Consider the following 27,103-nt stretch of genomic DNA (forward strand, 5'->3'; position numbering starts at 1 on the left):
ACCCATCATAATGGGGATAGCCTGTGTACAGACTGGAAACTTAGCTCAGGGAAGGTAGAAATCCTTCATAATGGGCACAGCAGATGTTTTGACCCTGGAACTCAATGCATGGATTATTGGCACCCATCATAATGGGCACAGAAAGTGTTCAGACCTAGGAATTTAGAACAGGGATGGTGGGAACCCCTCATAATGGGCACAGCAGGTGTACAAACCCGGGAACTCAGTGAATGGATAGTTTGAACCCATCATAATAGGGACAGCCGATGTACAGACTGGAAACTTATCTCAGGGAAGGTGGAAATCCTTCATAATGGGCACAGCAGATGTTTTGACCATGGGACTCAATGCATGGATTATTGGCAGCCCTCACAATGGGCACAGCTGGTGTACAGACCTGGGAGCTTATCTCAGGGAAGGTAGCACCCCTTCATAATGGGCACAGCAGATGTTCTGACCCAGGAACTCAATGCAGAGATCATGGGCACCCATCATAATGGGCACAGCAAGTGTTCAGACCTGGGAATTTAGCACAGGGATGGTGGGAACACCTCATAATGGGCACAGCAGGTGTACAGACCCAGGAACCCAGCACAGGGATGGTGGGAACTCCTCATAATGGGCACAGCAGGTGTACAGACTGGGGAAATCAGTGAATGGATAGTTGGAACCCATCATAATGGGGATAGCCGGTGTACAGACTGGAAACTTAGCTCAGGAAAGGTGAAAATCCTTCATAATGGACACAGCAGATGTTTTGACCTTGGAACTCAATGCATGGATTATTGGCAGCCCTCACAATGGGCACAGCTGGTGTACAGACCTGGGAGCTTATCTCAGGGAAGGTAGGAACCCATCATAACGGGCACAGCAGATGTTCTGACCCAGGAACTCAATGCAGAGATCATGGGCACCCATCATAATGGGCACAGCAAATGTTCAGACCTGGGAACTCAGAACAGGGATGGTGGAAACTCCTCGAAATGGGCATAGCAGGTGTACTGACCTGGGAACTCAGCACAGGGTAGGAGGGAACCCCCCATAATGGGCACAGCAGGTATGCAGACCCAGAAATACCATTCAGAGATCTTACAATAGAGTCCCTGGGGAACGGAAGAGGCGGTTGGGTGTATTAATGCCAGCATTCACCAAACACAAAAATGTCTCTTTTTAGTGAGCGGTCTCATTAAAGTCACTTCATCCAGATAAGTAAATCATTTTTTCCAACAATCATCTAAGAGTTATAATACTTTCCTAAAAAGAAGAAATCTGAGGACAGAGTATTGGAAAGTGCGGAGAGTTCTTGTTTATTATAGAAAATCAGAATTAGTGATTAATAAACAATAAAAACAAAGCAGAATCTACATCAAATCTTCTACAACTGAAGAACATCAACTATAAAGTGTATTTATTATTGGTTGGACCAATGAGAAGCCGGCTTCTTTAGTAAAACATAACAAGACCAATAATGTACAGAAACTGATATCAGCCAATAAGAAGTGTTGTCCATGTATTGTCATATCTGGCCATGTATTAGCACAGTTTAGTTGCATGGTGCGGTCTGTGTGAGTGCGGGACCGAGTCATCTCTGTATGTTTAGAGGATCGTATTACTAGAATTCAATGGCAGAAGGTCTCGACCTACCAAAGTGTACGTGAACAGATGTCTAGTTGCCCCACGTTCCCTGGTGTCTACGATCGTCTCCTTTCTGAATTTAACACTTTCTGTACTCTTAACTTGTGTAAGCACGTTCACCTGTGTGACTTCTCTGGTGTGTAATAAGTTGTCCTTTCCGAATGAAACATTTCCCACACTCTGAACATGAATAGGGGCGCACCCCCGTGTGGCTTCTTTGATGTTTACGAAGGTCTCCTTGGTGACTGAAAGATTTCCCGCACTCTGAACATGAATACGGACGCTCACCCGTGTGAATTCTTTGATGTAAAACAAGGTGTGCTTTCGTAATGAAACATTTCCCGCACTCTGAACATGAATAGGGGCGCTCACCTGTGTGGATTCTCTGGTGTGATACAAGGCTTTCTTTCATAGTGAAACATTTCCCGCACTCTGAACATGAAAAGGGGCGCTCGCCAGTGTGAGTTCTCTGGTGTATAAGAAGGCTTCCTTTATCGCCAAAACATTTCCCACACTCTGAACACAGAAAGGGACGTTCACCTGTGTGACTTCTATGATGTTTACTAAGGTCTCCTTTGTGAACAAAACATTTCCCGCACTCCGAACATGAGTAAGGACGCTCACCTGTGTGAATTCTCTGGTGTATAACAAGTTGTCCATTCGTAACAAAACGTTTCCCGCACTCGGAACATGAATAAGGACGTTCTCCTGTGTGAGTTCTCCGATGTGTAATAAGGTGGCTTTTTATGACAAAACATTTCCCGCAATCTGAACATGAATAGGGGCGCTCACCTGTGTGATATCTCTGGTGTGTATCAACTTGGCCTTTCGTACTGAAACATTTTCCGCACTCTGAACATGAATAGGGACGCTCACCCGTGTGGATTCTTTCATGTATAAGTAGTAATGAGTTCTTTTTAAAAGATTTCCCGCACACTGAACATGACAACGGACGCTTTTCTTTATAGCTTATAGAAGAATCATTGGGAATTGATGGACCTATTATAGTAACTTTACTGTGAGGTAAAAGAGTCTTGATGTGCGATCCATCAGAAGGTTCCTCAGAGGTATTCCGGACATAGTGCCCACCTATTGGAAAGTCATTCAACAATAAATGGTATAAGTATTTTCCAAACTTTGCAATTAGGGGTCATATACACTGCATAACATGTTTGTGCATCGATGACATTGTTACTGTAAGAATGGAGATGGGCCTTTCATATGGTGTACAGTATCTCCTCCTCATTTGTTGGGAACATGACGTTATATTGAGGAATGGAGATGGTCCTTTCATATGGTGTACAGTATCTCCTCCTCATTTGTTGGGAACATGACGTTATATTGAGGAATGGAGATGGTCCTTTCATATGGTGTACAGTATCTCCTCCTCATTTGTTGGAAACATGACGTTATATTGAGGAATGGAGATGGACCTTTCATATGGTGTACAGTATCTCCTCCTCATTTGTTGGGAACATGACATTATATTGAGGAATGGAGATGGACCTTTCATATGGTGTACAGTATCTCCTCCTCATTTGTTGGGAACATGATGTTATATTGAGGAATGGAGATGGACCTTTCATATGGAGTACAGTATCTCCACCTCATTTGTTGGGAACATGACGTTATATTGAGGAATGGAGATGGACCTTTCATATGATGTACAGTATCTCCTCCTCATTTGTTGGGAACATGATGTTATATTGAGGAATGGAGATGGACCTTTCATATGGTGTACAGTATCTCCTCCTCATTTGTTGGGAACATGACGTTATATTGAGGAATGGAGATGGACCTTTCATATGGTGTACAGTATCTCCTCCTCATTTGTTGGGAACATGACGTTATATTGAAGAATGGAGATGGACCTTTCATATGATGTACAGTATCTCCTCCTCATTTGTTGGGAACATGATGTTATATTGAGGAATGGAGATGGACCTTTCATATGGTGTACAGTATCTCCTCCTCATTTGTTGGGAACATGACGTTATATGGAGGAATGGAGATGGACCTTTCATATGGTGTACAGTATCTCCTCCTCATTTGTTGGGAACATGACGTTATATTGAGGAATGGAGATGGACCTTTTATATGGTGTACAGTATCTCCTCCTCTTTTGTCCAACCTAGTAGACCAGGAGGTCCTACTGGAAAGGGAAATAGCTGAGAGATACCAAATACCTCAAGAAAAGTAACAGTATTGGACAGTATAGAATTTTCCCGATGAAGGGAGTATAAGCTTGTGTGGGGTACAACTTACGAAATTAAGTACCCATTCCAGCAACGGCCAGGGAAATTAGCTGGTACAGAAAGAAGAAGGACCTGTGAGGAGGAAGACAACAGGAGCGCGTCTCATGCTTATAATTGGGTTATATGGGGGTTTGCTTACAACTTTTATGTTTCCCAATTCCCAGTGTCCCGAACTGGTATAGGAGGCAGTATAATCTCACTGTTTCTGATCTGTGTCCCTCAATGGAAGAGAATAGCGTACCTTTTCTCAAATTAGGCAACCTTTACTTTACAGTCATAGAAGTAAAATGAAATTGTGAACTGTTTCAGCATTTAGTGAGTATTACTTACTTAGATCTATATAAAGAGAAGATTCCTCTAATTTAATTTTCACATTCATCTTCCCCTCCTCCATAGATGTCTGAGCTCCGCTCACCAATCTCTCTTCTTCTTCTTCCTCTTTAATCTCAGCTTTGATGTCTTTCAGTTCTTCACCCTAAACCCCAAAATGATGACATTAATAAAAATGTCAATAACAAAATAATATATATATAAATGCTATCTCATAGCTTAGAATTATATTTGTGTTCTATTGCCCAGTCCCCTTTGTCATCTCATAGCTTAGAATACCTACCTGATGATGGTGGGGGGTGGTGTGATCTTCCTGTGTGGAATCCCGGGAATACAGAGGACGGGGACATCTCTCTGGTGGGTTCCCATTACTGGATCCATCTGTAGGAAACACACACACTGACTGAATACATTGTTTCTATGTGTTTATCAGATGATGGGGGATCTAGGTGGAGCCTCCGTACTGCTCTCTCCTTTACAATGAAGTCTCCTCTTACCCGGTGATGTGAGGGGCGGCTGATTCTCCATCATGACGTCCTTGTAGAGATCCTTGTGTCCTTCTAAATACTCCCACTCCTCCATGGAGAAATAGACAGCGACATCCTGACACCTTATAGGAACCTGACACACACAATGATACAGTCACCATCCAAGCATGCATCCAACGTGTTTCACCCAACCCAAGCGGCTTAGTCATGACCAAGCACTGTACGTAGGACAAAACGCATTGTGGCCGTGGTTTGGACAGAGCTAAGGTGAGGCTGCTATTATCTATGTGATGAACAGGGTTACAAGGTGTGCGGCGATTGGGATATTTTAATTATCACATTGAGAACGTGGACCAAATTTATTGCCAGACTTCTGAAGTTTTACTACCTTTAAGTTCACTCTTCTTGGAAACCTAGGAACGGGCCTTTGGGTCAGTTGGATTGTTGAGTTGAGAGTATATGATGATGATGATGATTAGTTTTGGGGGGAGAGAGGTGTGTGATAGCAAATATGTTTGAAGATTGATAGCTGGGTGGTGAGATCTTTGATAGGTGCTAGTGCAATGTTTGAATTGTACACATCTGAAAGTCCCTGAATGAAGTTGAACTTGAAATTTGTCCAGAATTTCGACCCAACTTTATACCGAGCTTCCATTAATAAGGGAATAAAAGTACTGTAATTTGTTCATGCTCCTCAAGCTGAACATGCCAGGTGATTCCAGGTTGGGTGTATACAGAAGGTTGCCTAGCAGTGGGAGTATCTGTTATTCAAATGTATGGAGGATGGATAAATAGCTCTATATTTAGGATGTATCCGATCTATAAACCAGAGGCTCTGGATGGACAGTTGGATAAATGGTTCTATATTTAGGATGTATCCGGTCTATAAACCAGAGGCTCTGGATGGACAGTTGGATAAATGGTTCTATATTTAGGATGTATCCGGTCTATAAACCAGAGGCTCTGGATGGACAGTTGGATAAATGGCTCTATATTTAGGATCTATCCGGTCTATAAACCAGAGGCTCTGGATGGACAGTTGGATAAATGGCTCTATATTTAGGATGTATCCGGTCTATAAACCAGAGGCTCTGGATGGACAGTTGGATAAATGGTTTTATATTTAGGATGTACCCGGTCTATAAACCAGAGGCTCTAAATGGAAAGTTGGATAAACGGCTCTATATTTAGGATGTATCTGGTCTATAAACCAGAGGCTCTGGATGGACAATTGGATAAATGGTTCTATATTTAGGATGTATCTGGTCTATAAACCAGAGGTTCTGGATGGACAGTTGGATAAATGGTTCTATATTTAGGATGTATCCGGTCTATAAACCAGAGGCTCTGGATGGACAGTTAGATAAATGGTTCTATATTTAGGATGTATCTGGTCTATAAACCAGAGGCTCTGGATGGACAGTTGGATAAATGGTTCTATATTTAGGATGTATCCAGTCTATAAACCAGAGGCTCTGGATGGACAGTTGGATAAATGGTTCTATATTTAGGATGTATCCGGTCTATAAACCAGAGGCTCTGGATGGACAGTTGGATAAATGGAAGACAATGGGGGGGTTACTGGGTGTCAATATAAAATTAGCTCCTTATTACCTCCTCTACTGTCAGTTGCAGGAATATCTCCCTCTACATCCTCCCATCTCACCTCTTGCCCGGAATTTCCTATTTATAGATGACATCACTTCCTGTCTTTGCGTTCCACTGACGATAAGTAAGATCGCCACCCTGTGGAGAAAATGCAAACTGCAGTGGACATTTTTAAATACTATGGACAGCTGCTTCTTGGAGCGTTCTTCAGTTTTGTTGTGTATTTTACACATGAATAAAAAAAATAATCAGAATGCACAGCATGCATACTTTGCCATGTTATATAGAAAATATAGCCCGGGGCACACTGAAGAGAAGTGTCAGGAAGAAAAGGCCACAGTTGGTGTCAGTGGGATAAAATAAGTCCCATTCTTAGACCCCTTTCACACTGGGGCGGTTTTCAGGCGTTACAGCGCTAAAAATAGCGCCTGTGTAGCGCCTGAAAAAAACCGGCCCCTTTCACTTCAGTGTGAAAGCCGGAGGGCTTTCACACTGAAGCGTTGCGCTGGCAGGACAGTGAAAAAAGTCCTGCTAGCAGCATCTTTGGAGCGGTGAAGGAGCGGTGTATTCACCGCTCCTAAACCGCTCCTACCCATTGAAATCAATGGGACAGCGCGGCAATACCGCGGCAAAGCGCTGCTGCAGCGGCGCTTTGCGGGCGGTTTTAACCCTTTTTCGGCCACTAGCGGGGGTTAAAACCACCCTGCTAGCGCCCGCAGACCGCCGCTAAAACTACGGTAAAGCGCCGCTAAAAATAGCGGCGCTTTACCGCCGATGCCCGCACCACCCCAGTGTGAAAGCAGCCTTAGTGTCATGTCTAGAATAGATCTATAGGGTTGATGACTTCAGGAACAGTCCACCGCGCAAGACCACTAAACCGCAGGGGCCACAGGGATTGGTCTTGTGCAGGGAGGATCAGAGGATCTGGGTGACTATATCTTCGTTCTCCAATACCCTAGACCAGGGGTCTCCTAACTTTATAACCAAAAGGCCAGTTTCAGACTTTAGGAGGGATGGACTATGGCTATTGGGAGCAGAAAGTGTCCCGGTGGCAGTGGGAGAAAACAATGCATCCTTCCTATCAGTGTGAGAAATAATGACCAACCATTGGTATCAGTGTGAGAAATGGTGCCCCATCATTGGTATCAGTGGGAGGAATAGTGACCCATCATTGGCATCATTGGGAGGAATAGTGACCCATCATTGGGAGGAATAGTGACCCATCATTGGCATCAGTGGGAGGAAAAGTGACCCATCATTGGCATCAGTGGGAGGAATAGTGTCTCATCATTGGTATCGGTGGGAGGAATAGCGACCCATCATTGGCATCAGGTTGAGAAATAATGACCCACCACTGATATCAGTGTAAGAAATAGTGCCCCATCATTAATGCCAGTGGGAGGAATAGTGTCCCATCATTGGCATCAGTGGGAGGAATAGTGCCTCATCATTGGCATCAGTGGGAGGAATAGTGACCCATCATTGGCATCAGTGTGAGAAATAGTGCCTCATCATTGGCATCAGTGTGAGGAATAGTGTCTCATCATTGGTATCGGTGGGAGGAATAGCGACCCATCATTGGTATCAGGGTGAGAAATAATGACCCACCACTGATATTAGTGTAAGAAATAGTGACCCTTCATTGATATCAGTGGGAGGAATAGTGACCCACCATTGGTATCAGTGGGAGGAATTATGCCCCATTGTTGGGGTCAATGGTTGGACTAGTACTCCAAAGGCCAGATGAAGCCAAGCAAAGGGCAACCTCTGGCCCCTGGCCACAATTTGGAGCCCAATGTCCTAGACAAAAAACAAGCAGTTGACCCATCATTGGTATCAGTGTGAGAAATAGTGACCCATCATTGATATCAGGATGAGAAATAGTGTCCCATCATTGTTATCAGTGGGAAGAATAGTGCCGAATTGTTGGCATTAGTGGGACGAATAGTACACCAAAGGCTGGATAAAGCCAGGCAAAGGGCAACATATGTCCCCAGGTCACAGTTTGGAGACCACTGTCCTAGCCCACCATTGGTATCAGTGTGAGAAATAGTGCCCCATCATTGGTATCGGGGTTAAAAATCGTGCCCCATCATTGGTATCGGGGGTTAGAAATAGTGACCCATCATTGGTATCAGTGGGAGGAATTATGCCCCATTGTTGGCGTTAGTGAGAAGAATAGTACTCCAAAGGCCAGATGAAGCCAAGCAAAGGGCAACATCTGGCCCCGGGCCACAGTATGGAGACCACTGTCCTAGACAAAAAATGAACAGTTGACCCGGCAGTGCAGGCACAATCCCACTGCATTGGAAATTTTATTTTGAATGGCGTTGGGCTTTAGACCTGATCTGTGTCCCTGGTTGACCAATCTCTTCAATTAGATGGTGAATATGAACTTTGACCATGACTCCCATCACCCCAAATCACAGGCACAGAAGGTGTTCAGTAACAATGGGGTTAATCTGAACATTTTTATGCTCTCAAACAATTGTAATCTCATCCTCAGAGTTGTTGGGGGAGGGTTTGGGGGGAGGGGGGTTTGTGCTAGGGGGAGGGATTGGGGGGGTTTGTGCTAGGGGGAGGGATTGGGGGGGGTTTGTGCTAGGGGGAGGGATTGGGGGGGGTTTGTGCTAGGGGGAGGGATTGGGGGGGGGTTGTGCTAGGGGGAGGGATTGGGGGATATTTGTGCTCAGAGCACCAACATTGAAGTAGTACCTTCAGACGTTCTACGAGCAAAAATGACGCATCTCATTTCTCAACCACCTATTACACTTATGAAGGCCCTGGAGCACCAGGACAATGGAATTTCCCATAAAATGACCCCATTTTGGAAAGCAAACACCCCAACGTATAATCTGTGAGGCATAATGAGTTATTTGAACGGTTCATATTTTTTCAGAAGTTTTTGGAAAATGTGGAAAAAAATGAAAACGCATTTTTTTTTACACAAAGTTGTCAATTTATAAGATATTTCAAACACATAGCATGTATATAGCAAAAATGACACCCCAAAATACATTCTGCTACTCCTTCCGAGTATGGCGATACCACATGTGTGAGACTTTTACACAGCCTGGTCACATAGAGAGGCGGAACATTGAAGTAGTACCTTCAGGCGTTATAGGAGCGTAAATGACACATCTCATTTCACTCCTCCCTATCACACTTTTGAAGGTCCTGGAGCACCAGGACATTGAAATTACCCACAAAATGACCCCATTTTGGAAAGCAAACACCCCAACGTATATATTCTATGAGGCATGGGCTGCAAATAGGTACTCGGGTACTCTGATGGCCTGTAGACAGGTACTCGGGTACTCTGATGGCCTGGTGACAGGTTCTCTGATGGCCTGGTGGCTGGTATTTGGGTACTCTGAAGGGTGGTGATAGGTGCTCAGGTACTCATATGGACTGTGACAGATACTCAGGTACTTTGATGGGCTGTGACAGGTACTCGGATGGACCAAGACAGGTCCTCATGTACTCTGATGGGTACGCGGGTACTCTGATGGACTGTGACAGGTACTCGGGTACTCTGATGGGCTGTGACAGGTACTCGGGTATTCTGATGGGCTGTGACAGGTACTCGGGTATTATGATGGACTGTGACAGGTACTCGGGTACTCTGATGGACTGTGACAAGTACTCGGGTACTCTGATGGGCTGTGACAGGTACTCGGGTATTCTGATGGGCTGTGACAGGTACTCGGGTATTCTGATGGGCTGTGACAGGTACCCGGGTACTCTGATGGACTGTCACAGGTACTCTGGTACTCTGATGGACTGTGACAGGTACTCGGGTACTCTGATGGACTGTGAGCGACAGGTACTATGAGGGGTGGTGACAGGTCCTCTTTATTGGGGGGGGAATCGGTGTGTGTTGGTGTACACTGTAAGCGGTAACGAGATGTTACCGCAATCTCCTCCTCACGCACGATTGGTGGGTGAGGAGGAGAACCCGGTAACATCTCGTTACCGCGGTTTGTTTACATTTTAGTGATTGGCTGTGAAATGATCACAGCCGATCACGTGGGTAAACAGCCAGCCAATGGCTGTTTACCAGCGTCGGTGATGAGCAGTGTTCCCGGGAACACACCGCCACCGATGTGCACGCGCAGCGCGCTCTCGCGATCGCACGCGCCGTGCACAGTGGGGGTGTGACCATCTGTGATCGCCCGTGACTTCATCATGGCCAATCACGTGGTAAACAGCCATACCCAATGGCTGTTCACCCCCTTCGGTGGCGAGCGGTGTCTCCGTGACACACAGCCACCGAAGAAACAGGGATGCGCGCGCACGATCGCGCGCATTCCCTGTTTAAATGGGAGGACGTCATATGATGCCCTCCCACCACAATAGGTGCGCCGCCTGCCCATCATTTGACGGCCGGCGGTCGTGAACTAGGTAATATCAGCAATGGAGACTTTAACTTGCCTTATCCCTCGCTCCCCTAAAAGCCAGCAGTCTCCTTTTCTCTCTTACCATCTCATGTACAGTGCGGGGCTATTAGCTCTGCATTGCATTTATTGACTGTAGAGCAGTGGTCATCAACTCCTGTCCTCAGGGTCCACTAACAGGCCAGGTTTTATGTATTACCTTGGGGGGAGATGCAGACTAGAATACTGCAATCACTGAGCAGCACATGACATCACCTGTGATGTATTTCAGTTATCTTGCAAACCTGGCCTGTTAGTGGGCCCTGAGGACAGGGGTTGATGACCACCACGAGTGCCTGTAAAGACTGTGCCGGGGGTCTGCGAGGGATGAGGTAAGGAATAGTCCTTGTTATCTGTCCCCGGGGCGTGCAGAAGCAAGGGAGGACTTTTTTTCCCCGGAGTTCAGCTTTAAGTTCATTGACAGCTGCTTTTTCGCGAGTTGTTCAATTTACCTGCATATACTACAAAAGTACTTAAAAAAGCCAAAGAACGATCCTTAACAAATTCCCGCCCGCGCTATAGCTCAGGGGTGGGCAACCATAAAGAGGTGGAGATCTACCTGAACAAGACGGGAGAAGCCAAGGATCAGTGGGCACAGTGTCGTCCACTCACACCAGATTTAAACCTCTAATTGCCGTACTACTGTGTCGCTATCACGTGCATTGCACGCCAATCATGGGTTTAAATGAGGTGGTGAGGAGGCAACATATCACCTCCTCACCACCCGTCAAACACACTTGGGTCTCTTTTTTGAGAGGAGCAGCGGTGTATGCTGCACTTGGTGCACCAAGCCCGCAGGATAGGAAAGAAGTCTATGGCTAAACACAGAAAACCCGCAGGAAAGCTGCAGGTACATTGCACTGCACCACGGTGTGGGTAGACTGCAGCACATTACTGTGAAAGCAGCCCTATACTATACTGTATACACACTGACCTGAAGACCTCTTCTTTTCTGCTGCTGGCACCACTCTGGAGACCGCTATCCGGGATAAGAAGTGGAGTGCAGTTGGTATCACTCCTCATGGGACAGCAGGCGGCACTACAAAGGAGGCATGGGCTTATGCGGCTCTTTCTCCCTACTACACCTCCAACTTTACAAGTAGTCCCTCTGCGTTGCACTCTGTCTGATGCTCTGGAATGGCGGGTCAGCAAGCCCAGACCACGATCTACCAGTCACCTCTCTGCGATCTACTTGTAGATCTGGTTCTACAGATTGCTGACCCTCGCAATAGCTGGTATATGGCTACAGCGTTGCTCTTCAATGCTGGGAGGATGTCCCTCATCAGCGCCCATCAGTGCAGCCTCATTAGTGGCCATCGGTGCCAAGCCATCAGTGCCCGACGGTGGCCATCGGTGCTGGGAGGATGTCCATCATCAGTGGCCATTAGTGCAGCCTCATAAGCACCCATCAATGCAGCCTCATTAGTGGCCATCGGTGCAATCTCATCAGCACCCATCATTGCAGCCTCATCAGTGACTATCAGTGCCAAGTCATCAGTGCCCGACAGTGGCCTTCAGTGCTGGGAGGATGTCCATCATCAGTGGCCATCAGTGCAGCCTCATCAGCACCCATCAATGCAGCCTTATTAGTGGCCATCAGGGAAGTCTCATCAGCACCCATCAGTGCAGCCTCATCAGTGACTATCAGTGACAAGTCATCAGTGCCCATCAGTGCAGCCTCATCAGTGACTATCAGTGACAAGTCATCAGTGCCCATCAGTGCAGCCTCATCAGTGACTATCAGTGCCCGACAGTGGCCATCAGTGCTGGGAGGATGTCCTAATCAGTGGCCATCAGTGCAGCCTTATCAGTGCCAAGTCATCAGCACCCATCAGTAGCCATCGGTGCCGCCTCATCAGCAGCCATCAGTGCAGTTTCATCAGTGCCCATCGGTGCAGCCTCATTAGCACCCATTAATGCAGCCTCATCAGTGTCCATCTTTCACTTGCCAGCTTTCAGTTTCTTCAGAAGGGAACTATAGGGGATCAGTTCCAGAAATGCCCCCTCACTGCACGAATCGCCCTCCCTGTCCACGATCCCTTTCCCAGTTCCAGTAACTGCCCCCCAAACCCACACTTATGGCCCTTTACTCCTACTCAGGATCCCCATCAGCCTGTTGGTCAGTTTCTCAGGTACCTCAGCTAAAGTGATGGGTCCGGGCCCCGTACAGGGGGTCCAGAGATACCCTCTTATAAACAGCCCTAAATACAGGTACTTTGGTGCATAGGTTATCGAGACGCCCCAAATTATTTTGATACTGGACAGAGGTCTTTCAAACACTTTGATATTTGCTTGATCCAAATAACCCCTGACCCCAAACGAGCTCTTCTGGGCATACTCCCGGATGATTGGCCATCATCTGCACAGAGAATTTTGCTCACCCGCTACTTCTTCTTCTTCTTATCCAAGAAAATTGATCTTCCCAACGTTGACTATCCCCTAATCCCCAACATTTGCACACTAGTGGCATTTACTGGAACTGACCCTTTATATTTCCCACCTGCAGCAGCTGAAAGCTGGCAAGAGGGCGAGGAGGAGAAGTTGCTTCTCAGCTGCTTCAATAGAGAACCACAGGAGATTGGTTCCTGTAACTGCTACCCTTGCCAACTGCACTTATAGCCCCTTCCTCCTACCCAGGATCCCCTTAACCCCGCTGATCAGCTACTCAGGTCCCCCTGTTGAACTGATGGGTCCGGGCCCTGTACAGGAGGGCCAGCGGTATCCCGTTATCAGCAGACATGAATATGTTTACTGTAGTGCATGTGTAATGGAGATGCCCCAAATTTGCAGCTGAAAGCTGGCAAGAGGGTGAGGAGGAGAAGTTGGCTTTCAGCTGCTTCCATGGAGAACTACAGGGGAATTGGTTCCAGTAACTGCCCACTCAACTGCACCTTTAACCCCTTCCTCCTACCCAAGATCCCCTTCACCCTGCTGGTCAAACTACTTATGTCCCCCTGTTGAACTGATTGGGCCCGGGCCCCGTACAGGAGGGCCAGCGGCACCCAGTTATCAGCAGCCTTGACTACTTCTACTCTAGCGCATAGGTTATGGAGATGTCCCAAATCATTTTAATGCTGGACAGCGGTCTTTCAAACACTTTGTGATATTTGCTCGATCCAAATAAACGTCTGACCCCAAATGAGCTCTTCTGGGCATACTCCCGGATGATTGGCCATCTTCTAACATAGAAAATTTTGCTCACCCGCTTCTTCTTATCCCAGAAAATCGATATCCAGATGTTGGCTATCCCCCCCGATTGAAATTTTGCACAATGGTGCAGTGCAGTAAATGCTGTCCTGGAAACAGAATACAGCAGAATAGAAAAGAAAATAATAGAATAAAACGGAATAAAATAGACTAAAGCAGAATAGAATAGCACAGCATAAAGAATAGAATAGAAAATAAAAGAATAGAAAAAAATTCAAACAATATAATAGAAAAGAAAATAATAGAATAAAATAAAATAGACTAAAGCAGAATAGAATAGCACATCATAAAGAATAGAATAGAATAGAATAGAAAATAAAAGAATAGAAAAAATTCAAACAATATAATAGAAAAGAAAATAATAGAATAAAATAAAATAGACTAAAGCAGAATAGAATAGCACATCATAAAGAATAGAATAGAAAATAAAAAAATAGAAAAAATTCTAACAATATAATAGAAAATAAAACAATAGAATAAGACAGAATAGCATTGAAAATAAAAGAATAGAATGGAATAAAATGAAATAGAATACAGTAAAAAATAAAAGAATAGAATAAAACAAAACACAATAGAGTAGAATAGAATAGAAATTGATCTTCCCAACATTGGCTTTTCCCCAATCCTCTAAATTTTGAACAATGGTATAATGCAGTAAATACTGTCCTGGAGACACAATAGAATAGAAAATAATAGAACAGAACAGAATAAAACAGAATAGAAAATAAAAGAATAAAACAGAATAGAAAATAAAAGAAAATAATAGAGCAGAATAGACTAAGACAGAATAGAATAAAAAAGAAAAACTTTTAATACAACTTAGAAAGAGGTTCTCTGTCCTATATGCCCACATCCTGAATGGTACATATGAAACATAATAATTTTTGTAGCAGTGGACTTTTTTTTTGAGGCATATAGTAAATAGCACCACACAAAAATATATTTATAAAATCATAAAGTTTATTATACAAATGTAAAACAAAACATGTATAGCACCATCTCCAATATTTCTGAGGTAGGGTTTACAGATCTTTTTTTTCTTTTTCATTTCAACATTTATCTCAACGTGTTTCGAGTCGTCAAACATCTTCATCAGGATCACTTGTGAAGAGTATCCATATAAGGGAACCCGCATAAAATCACAGAGTTTGCTGGGATAAGGGTTCTCTAATCCAGGAGGGGGCATGCGGTGGAAGACAAGATGGCTATTAAAAACTACACTACACTACCGAAAGTATTGGGACACGCACATGAACTTTAATGGCATCCCAGTCTTAGTCCGTAGGGTTCAATATTTAGTTGGCTCCACCCTTTGCAGCTATAACAGCTTCAACTCTTCTGGGAAGGCTGTCCACAAAGTTTAGGAGTGTGTCTATGAGAATGTTTGACCATTCTTCCAGAAGCGCATTTGTGAGGTCAGGCGCTGATGTTGGATGAGAAGGTTCTATCGGGTTGAGGTCAGTACTCTGTGCAGGCCAGTCAAGTTCCTCCACCCAAAACTGTTCCCATAAAGTTGGGATCATGTAATTGTCCAAAATATAATATTTCCAAATTGTCCAAATAAATAATAATTTATAAATAATAATTTATAAATAAATATTTTATTTATAAATATTTTATTTATAAATAAATATTTTGGACAATAAATAATTGTCCAAAATAATAATAATAATAATAAAATATCTTGGTATACTGACGCCTTAAGATTTCCCTTCACTGGAACTAAGGGGCCAAGCCCAACCCCTGAAAAAAAAAAAAACCCACACCATAATCCCCCCTCCACCAAATGATTTGAACCAGTGCACAAACAAATAAAATATATTATAATAATAATTTTAAAAAAATAACCAAACCCCTCGTTTTGATATGCTGTTTTTATAGTTTTTTGTACTAATAAAGAATGGAATCTTTTTCATCAAATTTTGAGTATACGTTGTACAGAGATCGTCCTCTGAAAATTCCCTTTATGGGTGATTGGATGAGGACCGATCTCCCAGTCTCTTCCCTTGTGATAGCAATCAAGTAAAAAAAAAAAATTTAAATAAAGAAAAAAGGAGAAAAAAAAAGACTATAACATATATTAGAATAATAATTTAAAAAAAAAATAGCTAAACCCCTCGTTGCCCTCCACACCTGCGCAATCGCAAGCCCAGGGTGCGCCTACGTGTGTCAAGCATGGTCGCACCACATCTGTTGCAACAACCACCATTTTATTCTCTAGGGTGTCTGAAAAAAAATATATAATATAAAAGATGAGGTTGCATTGCATAAATAGATACCAAATATTCCATGTCTTAAAATTGTGTGCGCCGGCAATATCGCCAAAAACTATGGTGTCCAAAAATCACCATAGGTGGGCACTTTAAAAGCCTCAGAAGATATAAATATAAATTTATATATTTATTTATTTATATAAAGATATATTATTTATTTATTATATTTTTTTATTTTTTATTTATATAAAGATATAATAAATAATATATCTTTAAATAAATAAATAATAAATAATATATATTTATTTATATAAAGATATATTATTTCATATTTATTTTATTTATATTTATATAAAGATGTAATAAATAATATCTCTTTATATAAATATAAATAAATAAATATTTATTTATATAAAAATATTTTATTTATTATATATTTATATAAAGATATATTATTTATTATATCTTTATATAAATAAAAAAATAAATATATAATAAATAAATAATATATCTTTATATAAATAAATAATAAACAATATATTTATTTATATAAAGATATAATATTTATTTATTATATATTTATATAAATATATAAATATAAAAGATTTTTTACATTAAAAAAAAATTGCTCTGGAGCCGAACTGGATAAAATAAAATAGAATAAAATATTTTTGCCCCGCCCCCCCCCAAAAAAACAGCCTGAAGCAGCAAAAAAAATGCTATGAACCCGTGTGAATTTTCTGGTGAGCAACAAGCGATTTCCTGTAGCCCAAACTTTTCCCGCACTCTGAACACGCATAAGGACGCTCACCCGTGTGACTTCTTTGGTGGTTGACAAGGTCTCCTTTCTGAAGGAAACCTTTCCCGCACTCTGAACAAGAAAAGGGACGCTCGCCCGTGTGAATCCTTTGGTGCGTAACAAGTGAACTTTTCCGAAGGAAACATTTCCCGCACTCTGAACACGAATAAGGACGCTCGCCTGTGTGAATTCTCTGGTGTTTAACAAGGTTTCCTTTCTGTATGAAAGATTTCCCGCACTCTGAACACGAATAGGGACGCTCACCTGTGTGTTTTCGCTGGTGTATAAGAAACGCTGTTTTCTCAGTAAAACATTTCCCGCACTCTGCACACGAATAAAGACGATCGCCTGTGTGACTTTTCTGATGTGTAAGAAAGTGTCCTTTCTGAATGAAACATTTCCCGCACACTGAACATGAGTAGGCACGCTCGCCTGTGTGACTTCTCTGGTGTGTAAGAAGTACTTTTTTCTGAGTAAAACATTTCCCGCACTCTGAACAGGAAAAGGGACGTTCACCGGTGTGTATTCTCTGATGTTTCCGAAGGCCTTCTTTCTCAATGTAACATTTCCCGCACTCTGAACATGAATATGGACGTTCACCTGTGTGAATTTTCTGGTGTCTAACAAGTCTACTTCTTAGGATAAAACCTTTCCCACACTCTGAACATGAATAGGGACTTTCACCTGTGTGAATCTTTTGGTGTCTAACAAGTACGTTTTTGAGAACGAAGAATTTCCCGCACATTGAACATGAATAGGGACGTTCGCCTGTGTGAGTTTTCTGGTGTATAAGAAGTCCTGATTTCTCAGGAAAACATTTCCCGCACTCTGAACACGAATAGGGACGCTCACCCGTGTGAATTCTCTGGTGTTTAAGAAGGTCTCCTTTCTGAATGAAACATTTCCCGCACTCTGAACATGCATAGGGACGTTCACCCGTGTGACTTCTCTGGTGAATAAGAAGTTTTCCTTTCTCGATGAAACACTTCCCGCACTCTGAACATGCATAGGGACGTTCACCCGTGTGACTTCTCTGGTGAATAAGAAGTTTTCCTTTCTCAATGAAACACTTCCCGCACTCTGAACATGCATAGGGACGCTCACCTGTGTGACTTCTCTGGTGTATAAGAAGTTTTCCCTTTTCAATGAAACATTTCCCGCACTCTAAACATGAGAAAGGACGTTCGCCCGTGTGGCTTCTCTGGTGCGTTAGAAAGTGCCATTTCCGACTGAAGCATTTCCCACACTCTGAACATGAATAGGGACCCTTGTGACTTCTCTGGTGTTTCAGAAGGTCCCCTTTATGAATGAAACCTTTCCCGCACTCTGAACATGAATAGAGATGGCATTTCTCGTGTAGACAAAGTTCCCTGTTTTCATTGAAGGATTTCCCACACGATGAAGATGAATGATCTCCTTCATTGCTAAACAAAGATTCCATGGGATTAGATGGATCTGCTGATCTCTCCATACTCCGAGATCTTAGATTTATATCTGGAGTAACAGTTTGTGGTCCATCAGAGGATTCCTCAGGATCCATTGATCCCCCCAATTGGGAAGGTCTGGGGTGTATATTTGGAGTAACGGGATTTCCTCCTGGAGTACATTTCATGATGTCATCATCTTCTGCACTATGATCTATAGAGAGAGGAAATCAAATGTCCATCAGAGGTCTTCCACACATCGCCCCCAAGTGGTGGAAAACAATATTAAAAGGTTTCACATTTTCTTGAGGTTTTGAATTCAAAGTCCTATTTGTTGGTTTGAGATGCAGAGACATCCCCTACATCAGTGGTCCTCAACCTCCATCATCAAGTACCCCCAACAGGCCTTGTTTTGGGGATTTCTCTAAGACAAAATAGCTGCCAAATTACCAAACCATTGACTTGTACTTGTGCAAGATAAAGGAAAACCTGCAAACATGGCCTGTTGGGGGTACTTGAGGACTGAGGCTGAGAACCACAGCCCTACAAAACCCTCCAACTCCCAACAAGCCTCAGTTTATAGCAAACACTAAGGAACAGCGAGAGGAACCCGCGTGCCGTACTGTACTCCAAGAAAAGGGGCTTGGAAAGTCAACAAAACAATCTAAAACAAAAAGGTAAAATAGGAAAAATGAATAAGAAAGTGAAGGAAAAGGATGAGGGTCGCTGCCCGGTGGTGTGAGCCTATTTAAGGCTTGTGATAAGACTTATCTAATGCCCCTTGGGGTGCAACGGATCAAAAAACTCACGGATCGGATCGTTCCTCGGATCAGAGTCACGGATCGGATCGTTCCTCGGATCAGAGTCACGGATCGGATCGTTCCTCGGATCAGAGTCACGGATCGGATCATTTTTCGGATCAGAAAATAATAATTTAATTTGCAAAAACCTGTGAAAATTCCACCACCATATAGTCCCCACTGTAATATACAACATCTCCCCCACTGTAATATTGGCTGAGTATGGCTGGGTACGGCTGGGTACCGCAGAGTATGGCTGGGTACCGCAGAGTATTGGCAGGCAGGGTATTGCAGAGTATTGGCAGGCAGGGTATTGCAGAGTATTGGCAGGCAGGGTACCGCAGAGTATTGGCAGGCAGGGTGTTGCAGAGTATTGGCAGGCAGGGTATTGCAGAGTATTGGCAGGCAGGTTATTGCAGAGTATTGGCAGGCAGGTTATCGCAGAGTATTGGCAGGCAGGGTACTGCAGAGTATTGGCAGGCAGGGTACTGCAGAGTATTGGCAGGCAGGGTACTGCAGAGTATTGGCAGGCAGGGTACTGCAGAGTATTGGCAGGCAGGGTATTGCAGAGTATTGGCAGGCAGGGTATTGCAGAGTATTGGCAGGCAGGGTACTGCAGAGTATTGGCAGGCAGGGTACTGCAGAGTATTGGCAGGCAGGGTATTGCAGAGTATTGGCAGGCAGGGTACCGCAGAGTATTGGCAGGCAGGGTATTGCAGAGTATTGGCAGGCAGGTTATCGCAGAGTATTGGCAGGCAGGGTACTGCAGAGTATTGGCAGGCAGGGTACTGCAGAGTATTGGCAGGCAGGGTATTGCAGAGTATTGGCAGGCAGGGTATTGCAGAGTATTGGCAGGCAGGTTATCGCAGAGTATTGGCAGGCAGGGTACTGCAGAGTATTGGCAGGCAGGGTACTGCAGAGTATTGGCAGGCAGGGTACTGCAGAGTATTGGCAGGCAGGGTATTGCAGAGTATTGGCAGGCAGGGTATTGCAGAGTATTGGCAGGCAGGGTATCGCAGAGTATTGGCAGGCAGGGTATCGCAGAGTATTGGCAGGCAGGGTATCGCAGAGTATTGGCAGGCAGGGTATCACAGAGTATTGGCAGACAGGGTATTACAGAGTATTGCTAGAGTATTGGCAGACAGGGTATTACAGAGTATTGCTAGAGTATTGGCAGACAGGGTATTACAGAGTATTGCTAGAGTATTGGCAGGGTATTGCTGGGTACTGCAGGGTATGGAGGGGTGGCTGCTTCCATCTCTGGATCTCTCCCCCTCCACTGTACAGATCAGTACAGAGAGGGGAGAGGGGAACCGGCGTCATGACATGACGCCGGTTTGTTTACAAGTGATCTCTCCGTCGGAGCGATCACAGTTTTAACAGCCTGGGTGTAGAAAGATGGCCGCCGCTTCGGAGCTAGGCCGAAGCCGCGGCCTTTCCTAAGGCCGAGACCGCGGAGTGCGGCATGTGCCGATCCGAGCAGGGTGACCCATTCGGATCACGGATCGGTGACGATCCGTTGCACCCCTAAACGCCCCTGAGACCATCAGAGTGGGGTCCCTGCATGAAGCTCGTTTAGAGACTGTACAGTCAGGGCTTCCAACTAGGAGAGGCTAAACCTAGCTGGGGCGAAGCGGAAAGAGGTCCGTGCTTTATCCCGTCAGTCCTAACAGGTGAGAAAAAAAAGGAGGAGAATACAGCGGGGGTGGGGGGCTCCTCTTCAAAACTTATAGCTAACCAGTCCTATCAGGTTGTGGGGCGAAGTCACAACCCAGTGTGTGTGCTGCCATGATGCGTCAGGAAAGCTGGTTGCATACATTCTGGTGCATAAGCCTAAGAACCTCTGCTCATGGCTTTGTAACGGGTGCACGTTGGCACCAGGCGGGCTTTTTAACTGCACTACAGGGTGGCATCTGTGCACCAGATCACACACATATATATTTTATATCAGGGATATGCAATTAGCGGACCTCCAGCTGTTGCAGAACTACAAATCCCATGAGGCATAGCAAGACTCTGACAGCCACAAGCATGACACCCAGAGGCAGAGGCATGATGGGACTTGTAGTTTTGCAACAGCTGGAGGTCTGCTAATTGCAGATCCCTGTTATATATATACACACACACTATTTTGCCAAAAGTATTAGACGCCCCTCCAAATCATTGGGTTCAGGTGTTCCAATCACCTTCATGGCCACAGGTGTATAAAATCACGCACCTAGGCATGCAGAGAATTCAAGCGTGGTACCGTGATAGGTTGCCACCTAAGTCCATCCATGAAATTTCCTGGTTACTAAAAATTCCACGGTCAACTGTTATAAACAAAGTAGAAGCAACTGGGAACAACAGCAACTCAGACAAGAAAGTGGTAGGCCACGTAAAATGACAGAGCGGCTACGGAGCAGCTAGTGATTGATAGAAGAGACTTTAACCACTTTCAGACCGGACCATTTTGCTGGTAAATGACCAGAGGTCTTTTTATACTTTGGCACTGCGCTGCTTTAACTGGTAATTGCGCGGTCATGCAATGTTGTACCCAAACAAAATTTGCGTCCTTTTCTTCCCACAAATAGAGCTTTCTTTTGATGGTATTTGATTGCCTCTGCGATTTTTATTTTTTGCCATATAAACGTAAAAAGACCGCAAATTTTGAAAAAAAATGATATTTTCTACTTTTTGTTATTAGAAAAATCCAATAAACTCAATTTTAGTCATACATTTAGGCCAAAATGTATTCAGCCACATGTCTTTGGTAAAAAAAAAAGTCAATAATTGTATATTTATTGGTTTGCGCAAAAGTTGTCACATCTACAAACTAAGGTACGTTTTCTGGAATTTACGCAGCTTTTAGTTTACGACTGCCTATCTTATTTCTTGAGGTGCTAAAATGGCAGGGCAGTACAAAACCCCCCCAAATGACCCCATTTTGGAAAGTAGACCCCCTAAGGAAATTGATAAGAGGCATGTTGAGCCCATTGAATATTTTATTTTTTTGCCTCAAGCGATTGAATAATGACAAAAAAAAAAATATTTTTTTTTTTTTACACAAAGTTGTCACTAAATGATATATTGCTCACACATGCTATGGGCATATGTGAAATGACACCCCAAAATAGATTCTGCTGCTTCTCCTGAGTACGGGGATACCACATATGTGGGACTTTTTGGGAGCCTAGCCGCGTACGGGGCCCCGAAAACCAAGCACCGCCTTCAGGCATTCTAAGGGCGTAAATTTTTGAGTTCACTTCTCACTACCTATTACAGTTTTGAAGGCCATAAAATGCCAAGATGGCACAAAACCCCCACAAATGACCCCATTTTAGAAAGTAGACACCCCAAGCTATTTGCTGAGAGGCATGTTGAGTTCATGGAATATTTTATATTTTGCCACAAGTTGCGGGAAAATTACAAACTTTTTTTTTTTTTTTTTTCACAAAGTTGTCACTAAATGATATATTGCTCATGCATGCCATGGGCATATGTGAAATGACACCCCAAAATAAATTCTGCTGCTTCTCCTGAGTACGGGGATACCACATATGTGGGACTTTTTGGGAGCCTAGCCGCGTACGGGGCCCCGAAAACCAAGCACCGCCTTCAGGCTTTCTAAGGGCGTAAATTTTTGAGTTCACTTCTCACTACCTATTACAGTTTTGAAGGCCATAAAATGCCAAGATGGCACAAAACCCCCACAAATGACCCCATTTTAGAAAGTAGACACCCCAAGCTATTTGCTGAGAGGCATGTTGAGTCCATGGAATATTTTATATTTTGCCACAAGTTGCGGGAAAATTACAAACTTTTTTTTTTTTTTCACAAAGTTGTCACTAAATGATATATTGCTCACGCATGCCATGGGCATATGTGAAATGACACCCCAAAATAAATTCTGCTGCTTCTCCTGAGTACGGGGATACCACATATGTGGGACTTTTTGGGAGCCTAGCCACGTACGGGGCCCCGAAAACTAAGCACCGCCTTCAGGCTTTCTAAGGGCGTTACAGTTTTGAAGGCCATAAAATGCCAAGATGGCACAAACCCCCCCCAAATGACCCCATTTTGGAAAGTAGACACCCCTAAATTTAGGGGTACACTAGTGAGACTAGGTAATAAATGGCGGGTGCCCTGAAACTATAAAAAAATAACTAACCAACCAGCGTCACCTGTAACAGTTATATGGTGATCACTGGTGAAAGGGTTAACTAGGGGGCAATCAGGGGGCTTTATACGGTAGTATATGGGGGTCCCTGGCGCTATAAAAAGCTGCGGCGAACCTAAATACCTACCTGCCTAACTAGCGTCACCTGTGACACTAATACGGCGATCAGAAAAATGATCGCTTATTAGGCTGGGTTCACACTGGAGCGATGCGGAAACGCCGCGAATCCGCGGCGGGTTCCCGCATCGCATGCCTCCCGGCGGCAGTTCACACTGCCCTATGCGAACTGCTGGGAGTGTCAGTGAAATGTTACTGACACCCCCAGATCAGTTCGCATATCGCAGTGCGATCTGCAAACTCGGATCGCATGGTGTGAACACCCATGCGATCCGATTCTGCTGCGGGCCAAAAAAAGGGTCCCGTGCGAATTTGCGGCGGGTGCGGCGGGTGTGGCGGGTGCGGCGAATGGCTGAACTCGAATCGCACAGAGATCGGATGTGATTTGCACTGCAGTGCGGTGCGAATCACATTCGTTCTCATAAACCGCTGCAATGTGAACCCAGCCTTAGTGACACTGGCGACGGGGGGTGATCACGGGGTTAAACCTTTATTGGGGGGGTTAGGGGGGTACATTAGAACTAAAGGGGGCTAACCCTAACTGCCCTAACAGTTATTACAGTCACAAATGACACCAATGCAAAAAAAAAAAAAAAAAATGACATTGGTGTCACTGTGACTGGGGGGCAGGGGTAATTGGGGGGGTGATCGGGGGGGTGTGAGTGTGCCTGGCATGTTCTACTGTGTGTGTAGAGTGTTGGTGCAACTCACCGATCCGCTCTCCTCCGTGTCGGAACGAAAAATACCGACACGGAGGAGAGAATACATCACTTCCTCTCCTGTGTTTACATTACAGGAGAGGAAGTGATGTCACGGGGGATTTCTATTCGTCGGGAGCGATCGCGAGGGGGTGGCCGCCCCCTCGTCCCGGATCGCTCCCGGACGAAAACCGACCGCCGCAGGCACCGGGCGGGGGCCCGATTGGGCCCCCGACCCGCGGGAGGCAAGGGACGTACATGTACGCCCATATGCCTGCCCGTGCCATGCTGTCGACGTACATCGTCGTGCGGCGGTCGGCAACTGGTTAAGAACATTTTTACCAAAAGAGAGATGTAGGTTTCACTCAGTAGAAGACAACCATCACCTAAAGACAGTTGCAAAAACTGAGGCTTGTTGGGAGTAGAAGGTTTTTGTTTTTCTCCCAGTGTCCTGTTACCTGAAGGTAGCTGCATATAACCCAGTTAAAACTAAGTCCCGTGTCCTGTACTGTAGGGTTAAGAAATGGACCTTCCTGCAACTCATTTATTGGAAACATGACAATGTGATGTTACAGGAATGGAGATGGACCTTTCATATGGTGTACAGTATCTCCTCCTCATTTGTTGGGAACATGACGTTATATTGAGGAATGGAGATGGACCTTTCATATGGTGTACAGTATCTTCTCCTCATTTGTTGGGAACATGACGTTATATTGAGGAATGGAGATGGACCTTTCATATGGTGTACAGTATCTCCTCCTCATTTGTTGGGAACATGACGTTATATTGAGGAATGGAGATGATCCTTTCATATGGTGTACAGTATCTCCTCCTCATTTGTTGGGAACATGACGTTATATTGAGGAATGGAGATGGACCTTTCATATGGTGTACAGTATCTCCTCCTCATTTGTTGGGAACATGACGTTATATTGAGGAATGGAGATGGACCTTTCATATGGTGTACAGTATCTCCTCCTCATTTGTTGGGAACATGACATTATATACTATATGAAGAAGTAAAATGAAAATATGAATTCTCTCTGCATTTAGTGTTTATTACTTACTTGTGTCCATATGTAGAGAAGATTCCTCCTGTTTACTTTCCATAATTATCTCCTCCTCCTCCATAGACTGCTGATCTCCACTCACCAACCTCTCTTCTTCTTCTTTAGTCTCAACTTTGATGTCTTTCAGTTCTTCATCCTAAACCCCAAAGATGATGAAATATTACTGCAAATAACAAGAGATTACATAGAAGAATATCCTATCATAGTTTAGAATCATTTTGAGTTCTAGTTGCTCAGTCCCACCTACCTGATGATGGTGGGGGATGGTGTGACCTTCCTGTGTGGAATCCCGGGAATACAGAAGACCTCCCTCCTCCATAGACTGCTGATCTCCACTTATCAATGTCTTGTCCTCTTCTATTTTAACTTCAACTTTTATGTCTTTTAATTCTTCACCCTAAACCCCAAAGTGAATAGCAAACATGTATGAAAAAGTGAAAGGAGATTACATTGAGGAATGGTATTTTTTTTAGGATACATTTTCTACCTAGTTTCTTAGTCCCACCTACCTGATGATGGTGGGGGATGGGGTGATCTTCCTGTGTGGAATCCCGGGAATACAGAGGACGGGGACATCTCTCTGGTGGGTTCCCATTACTGGATCCATCTGTAGGAAACACACACACTGACTGAATACATTGTTTCTATGTGTTTATCAGATGATGGGGGATCTAGGTGGAGCCTCCGTACTGCTCTCTCCTTTACAATAAAGTCTCCTCTTACCCGGTGATGTGAGGGGCGGCTGATTGTCCATCATGACGTCCTTGTAGAGATCCTTGTGTCCTTCTAAATACTCCCACTCCTCCATGGAGAAATAGACAGTGACATCCTGACACCTTATAGGAACCTGACACACACAATGATACAGTCACCATCCAGACACATCCCTTGTCTGTTACTGGATAATGTCCCAGAATTGGGGAGCTAAAACCTGGTGCTGCCAAATATCGTATAATTATTAATATCCGAGCTCTAACACCGGTTCCCCTTCTGGTATGGGCTAATACACATAGTTTAATATTTAAAAAGGTAGGTGGGTGATTTATGAATAGAGATAAGAGTGATGTCATGTGACCTCCCAGAATCCTCCTCACCTCTCCGGTCAGGTCTGTGTTTTATTAATAGAGATAAGAGTGATGTGACTGGCTCAGTGTTCTCTGTACAGCACTATGGTATCGGTCAGAGTTATATACAGGAATACAATTGTTTTGTTTATTAATGTTTTACAATAAGTGTGCATCATCATCTGCTGGAGATAAAAGACATCACAGTGACTATGGAGGAAGAGGACGGACATGACGGGGGGGGGGGTTACTGGATGTAAATAGATAATAATATCTTATCACCTCCTCTGCTGCCAGTCCCAGTAATGTCTCCTCTCTACTTCCTCCTGACTCACCTCTAACCCGGAACTTCCTGTTTATATGTGACATCACTTCCTGTTTTACTTCCTGTGTTCTGTCAGACTAGGCGAACCGTCAGATTTCGTAACAGAAGTGACGTTCCGTCACAGCCATCTTGGTACACCCAGCACTCGCCCACTCTAAGCCTGCAGTCTGAAGTCGCCAAGTGGACATCTTTTTACACCCACCGAAATCTTGCATTTCACACTTATTTTTACCACTAAATTGAGCTTAAATCATGAAATAGAGTAATTAGAAATCCAGGACACTGTTTTGCCCGTGACAGAATGTAATTTCCGTTACAAGTTTTGACGGGTCGCCTAATCTGACGGGAACACCTGCTTACCTCTCCTATCACTTCCCGTTTGTTGCGTTCCACTGACAAGAAGTAAGATTGCCCCCTCATGGAGAATATAAAAACGACAGAATACATTGGGGGATTTTTTTCATACTCTTAT

At 44.2% G+C, this 27,103-nt stretch overlaps 1 protein-coding gene across 1 annotated transcript; it reads right to left on the bottom strand.

Annotated features, from left to right (window-relative positions):
- Positions 1 to 1,281: 1,281 nt before the first annotated feature.
- LOC143955193 (uncharacterized) lies at positions 1,282 to 26,690 on the bottom strand. The gene is made up of 8 exons (XM_077465282.1): positions 26,589 to 26,690; positions 25,966 to 26,089; positions 25,752 to 25,849; positions 25,490 to 25,639; positions 25,240 to 25,378; positions 16,898 to 18,609; positions 4,221 to 4,359; positions 1,282 to 2,724 (listed from the first exon to the last, which is right to left on the bottom strand). Exons 1-8 carry the CDS (start codon positions 26,673 to 26,675, stop codon positions 1,733 to 1,735), a joined length of 3,441 nt encoding a protein of 1,146 aa, XP_077321408.1. The 5' UTR covers positions 26,676 to 26,690; the 3' UTR covers positions 1,282 to 1,732.
- Between the last annotated feature and the right edge of the window lie 413 nt (positions 26,691 to 27,103).

This window comes from Lithobates pipiens, unplaced genomic scaffold, assembly GCF_037356315.1.
Source record: "Lithobates pipiens isolate NorthernLeopardFrog02 unplaced genomic scaffold, aLitPip1_a1.2 Scaffold_35, whole genome shotgun sequence".
Lineage (NCBI taxonomy): Eukaryota > Metazoa > Chordata > Amphibia > Anura > Ranidae > Lithobates > Lithobates pipiens.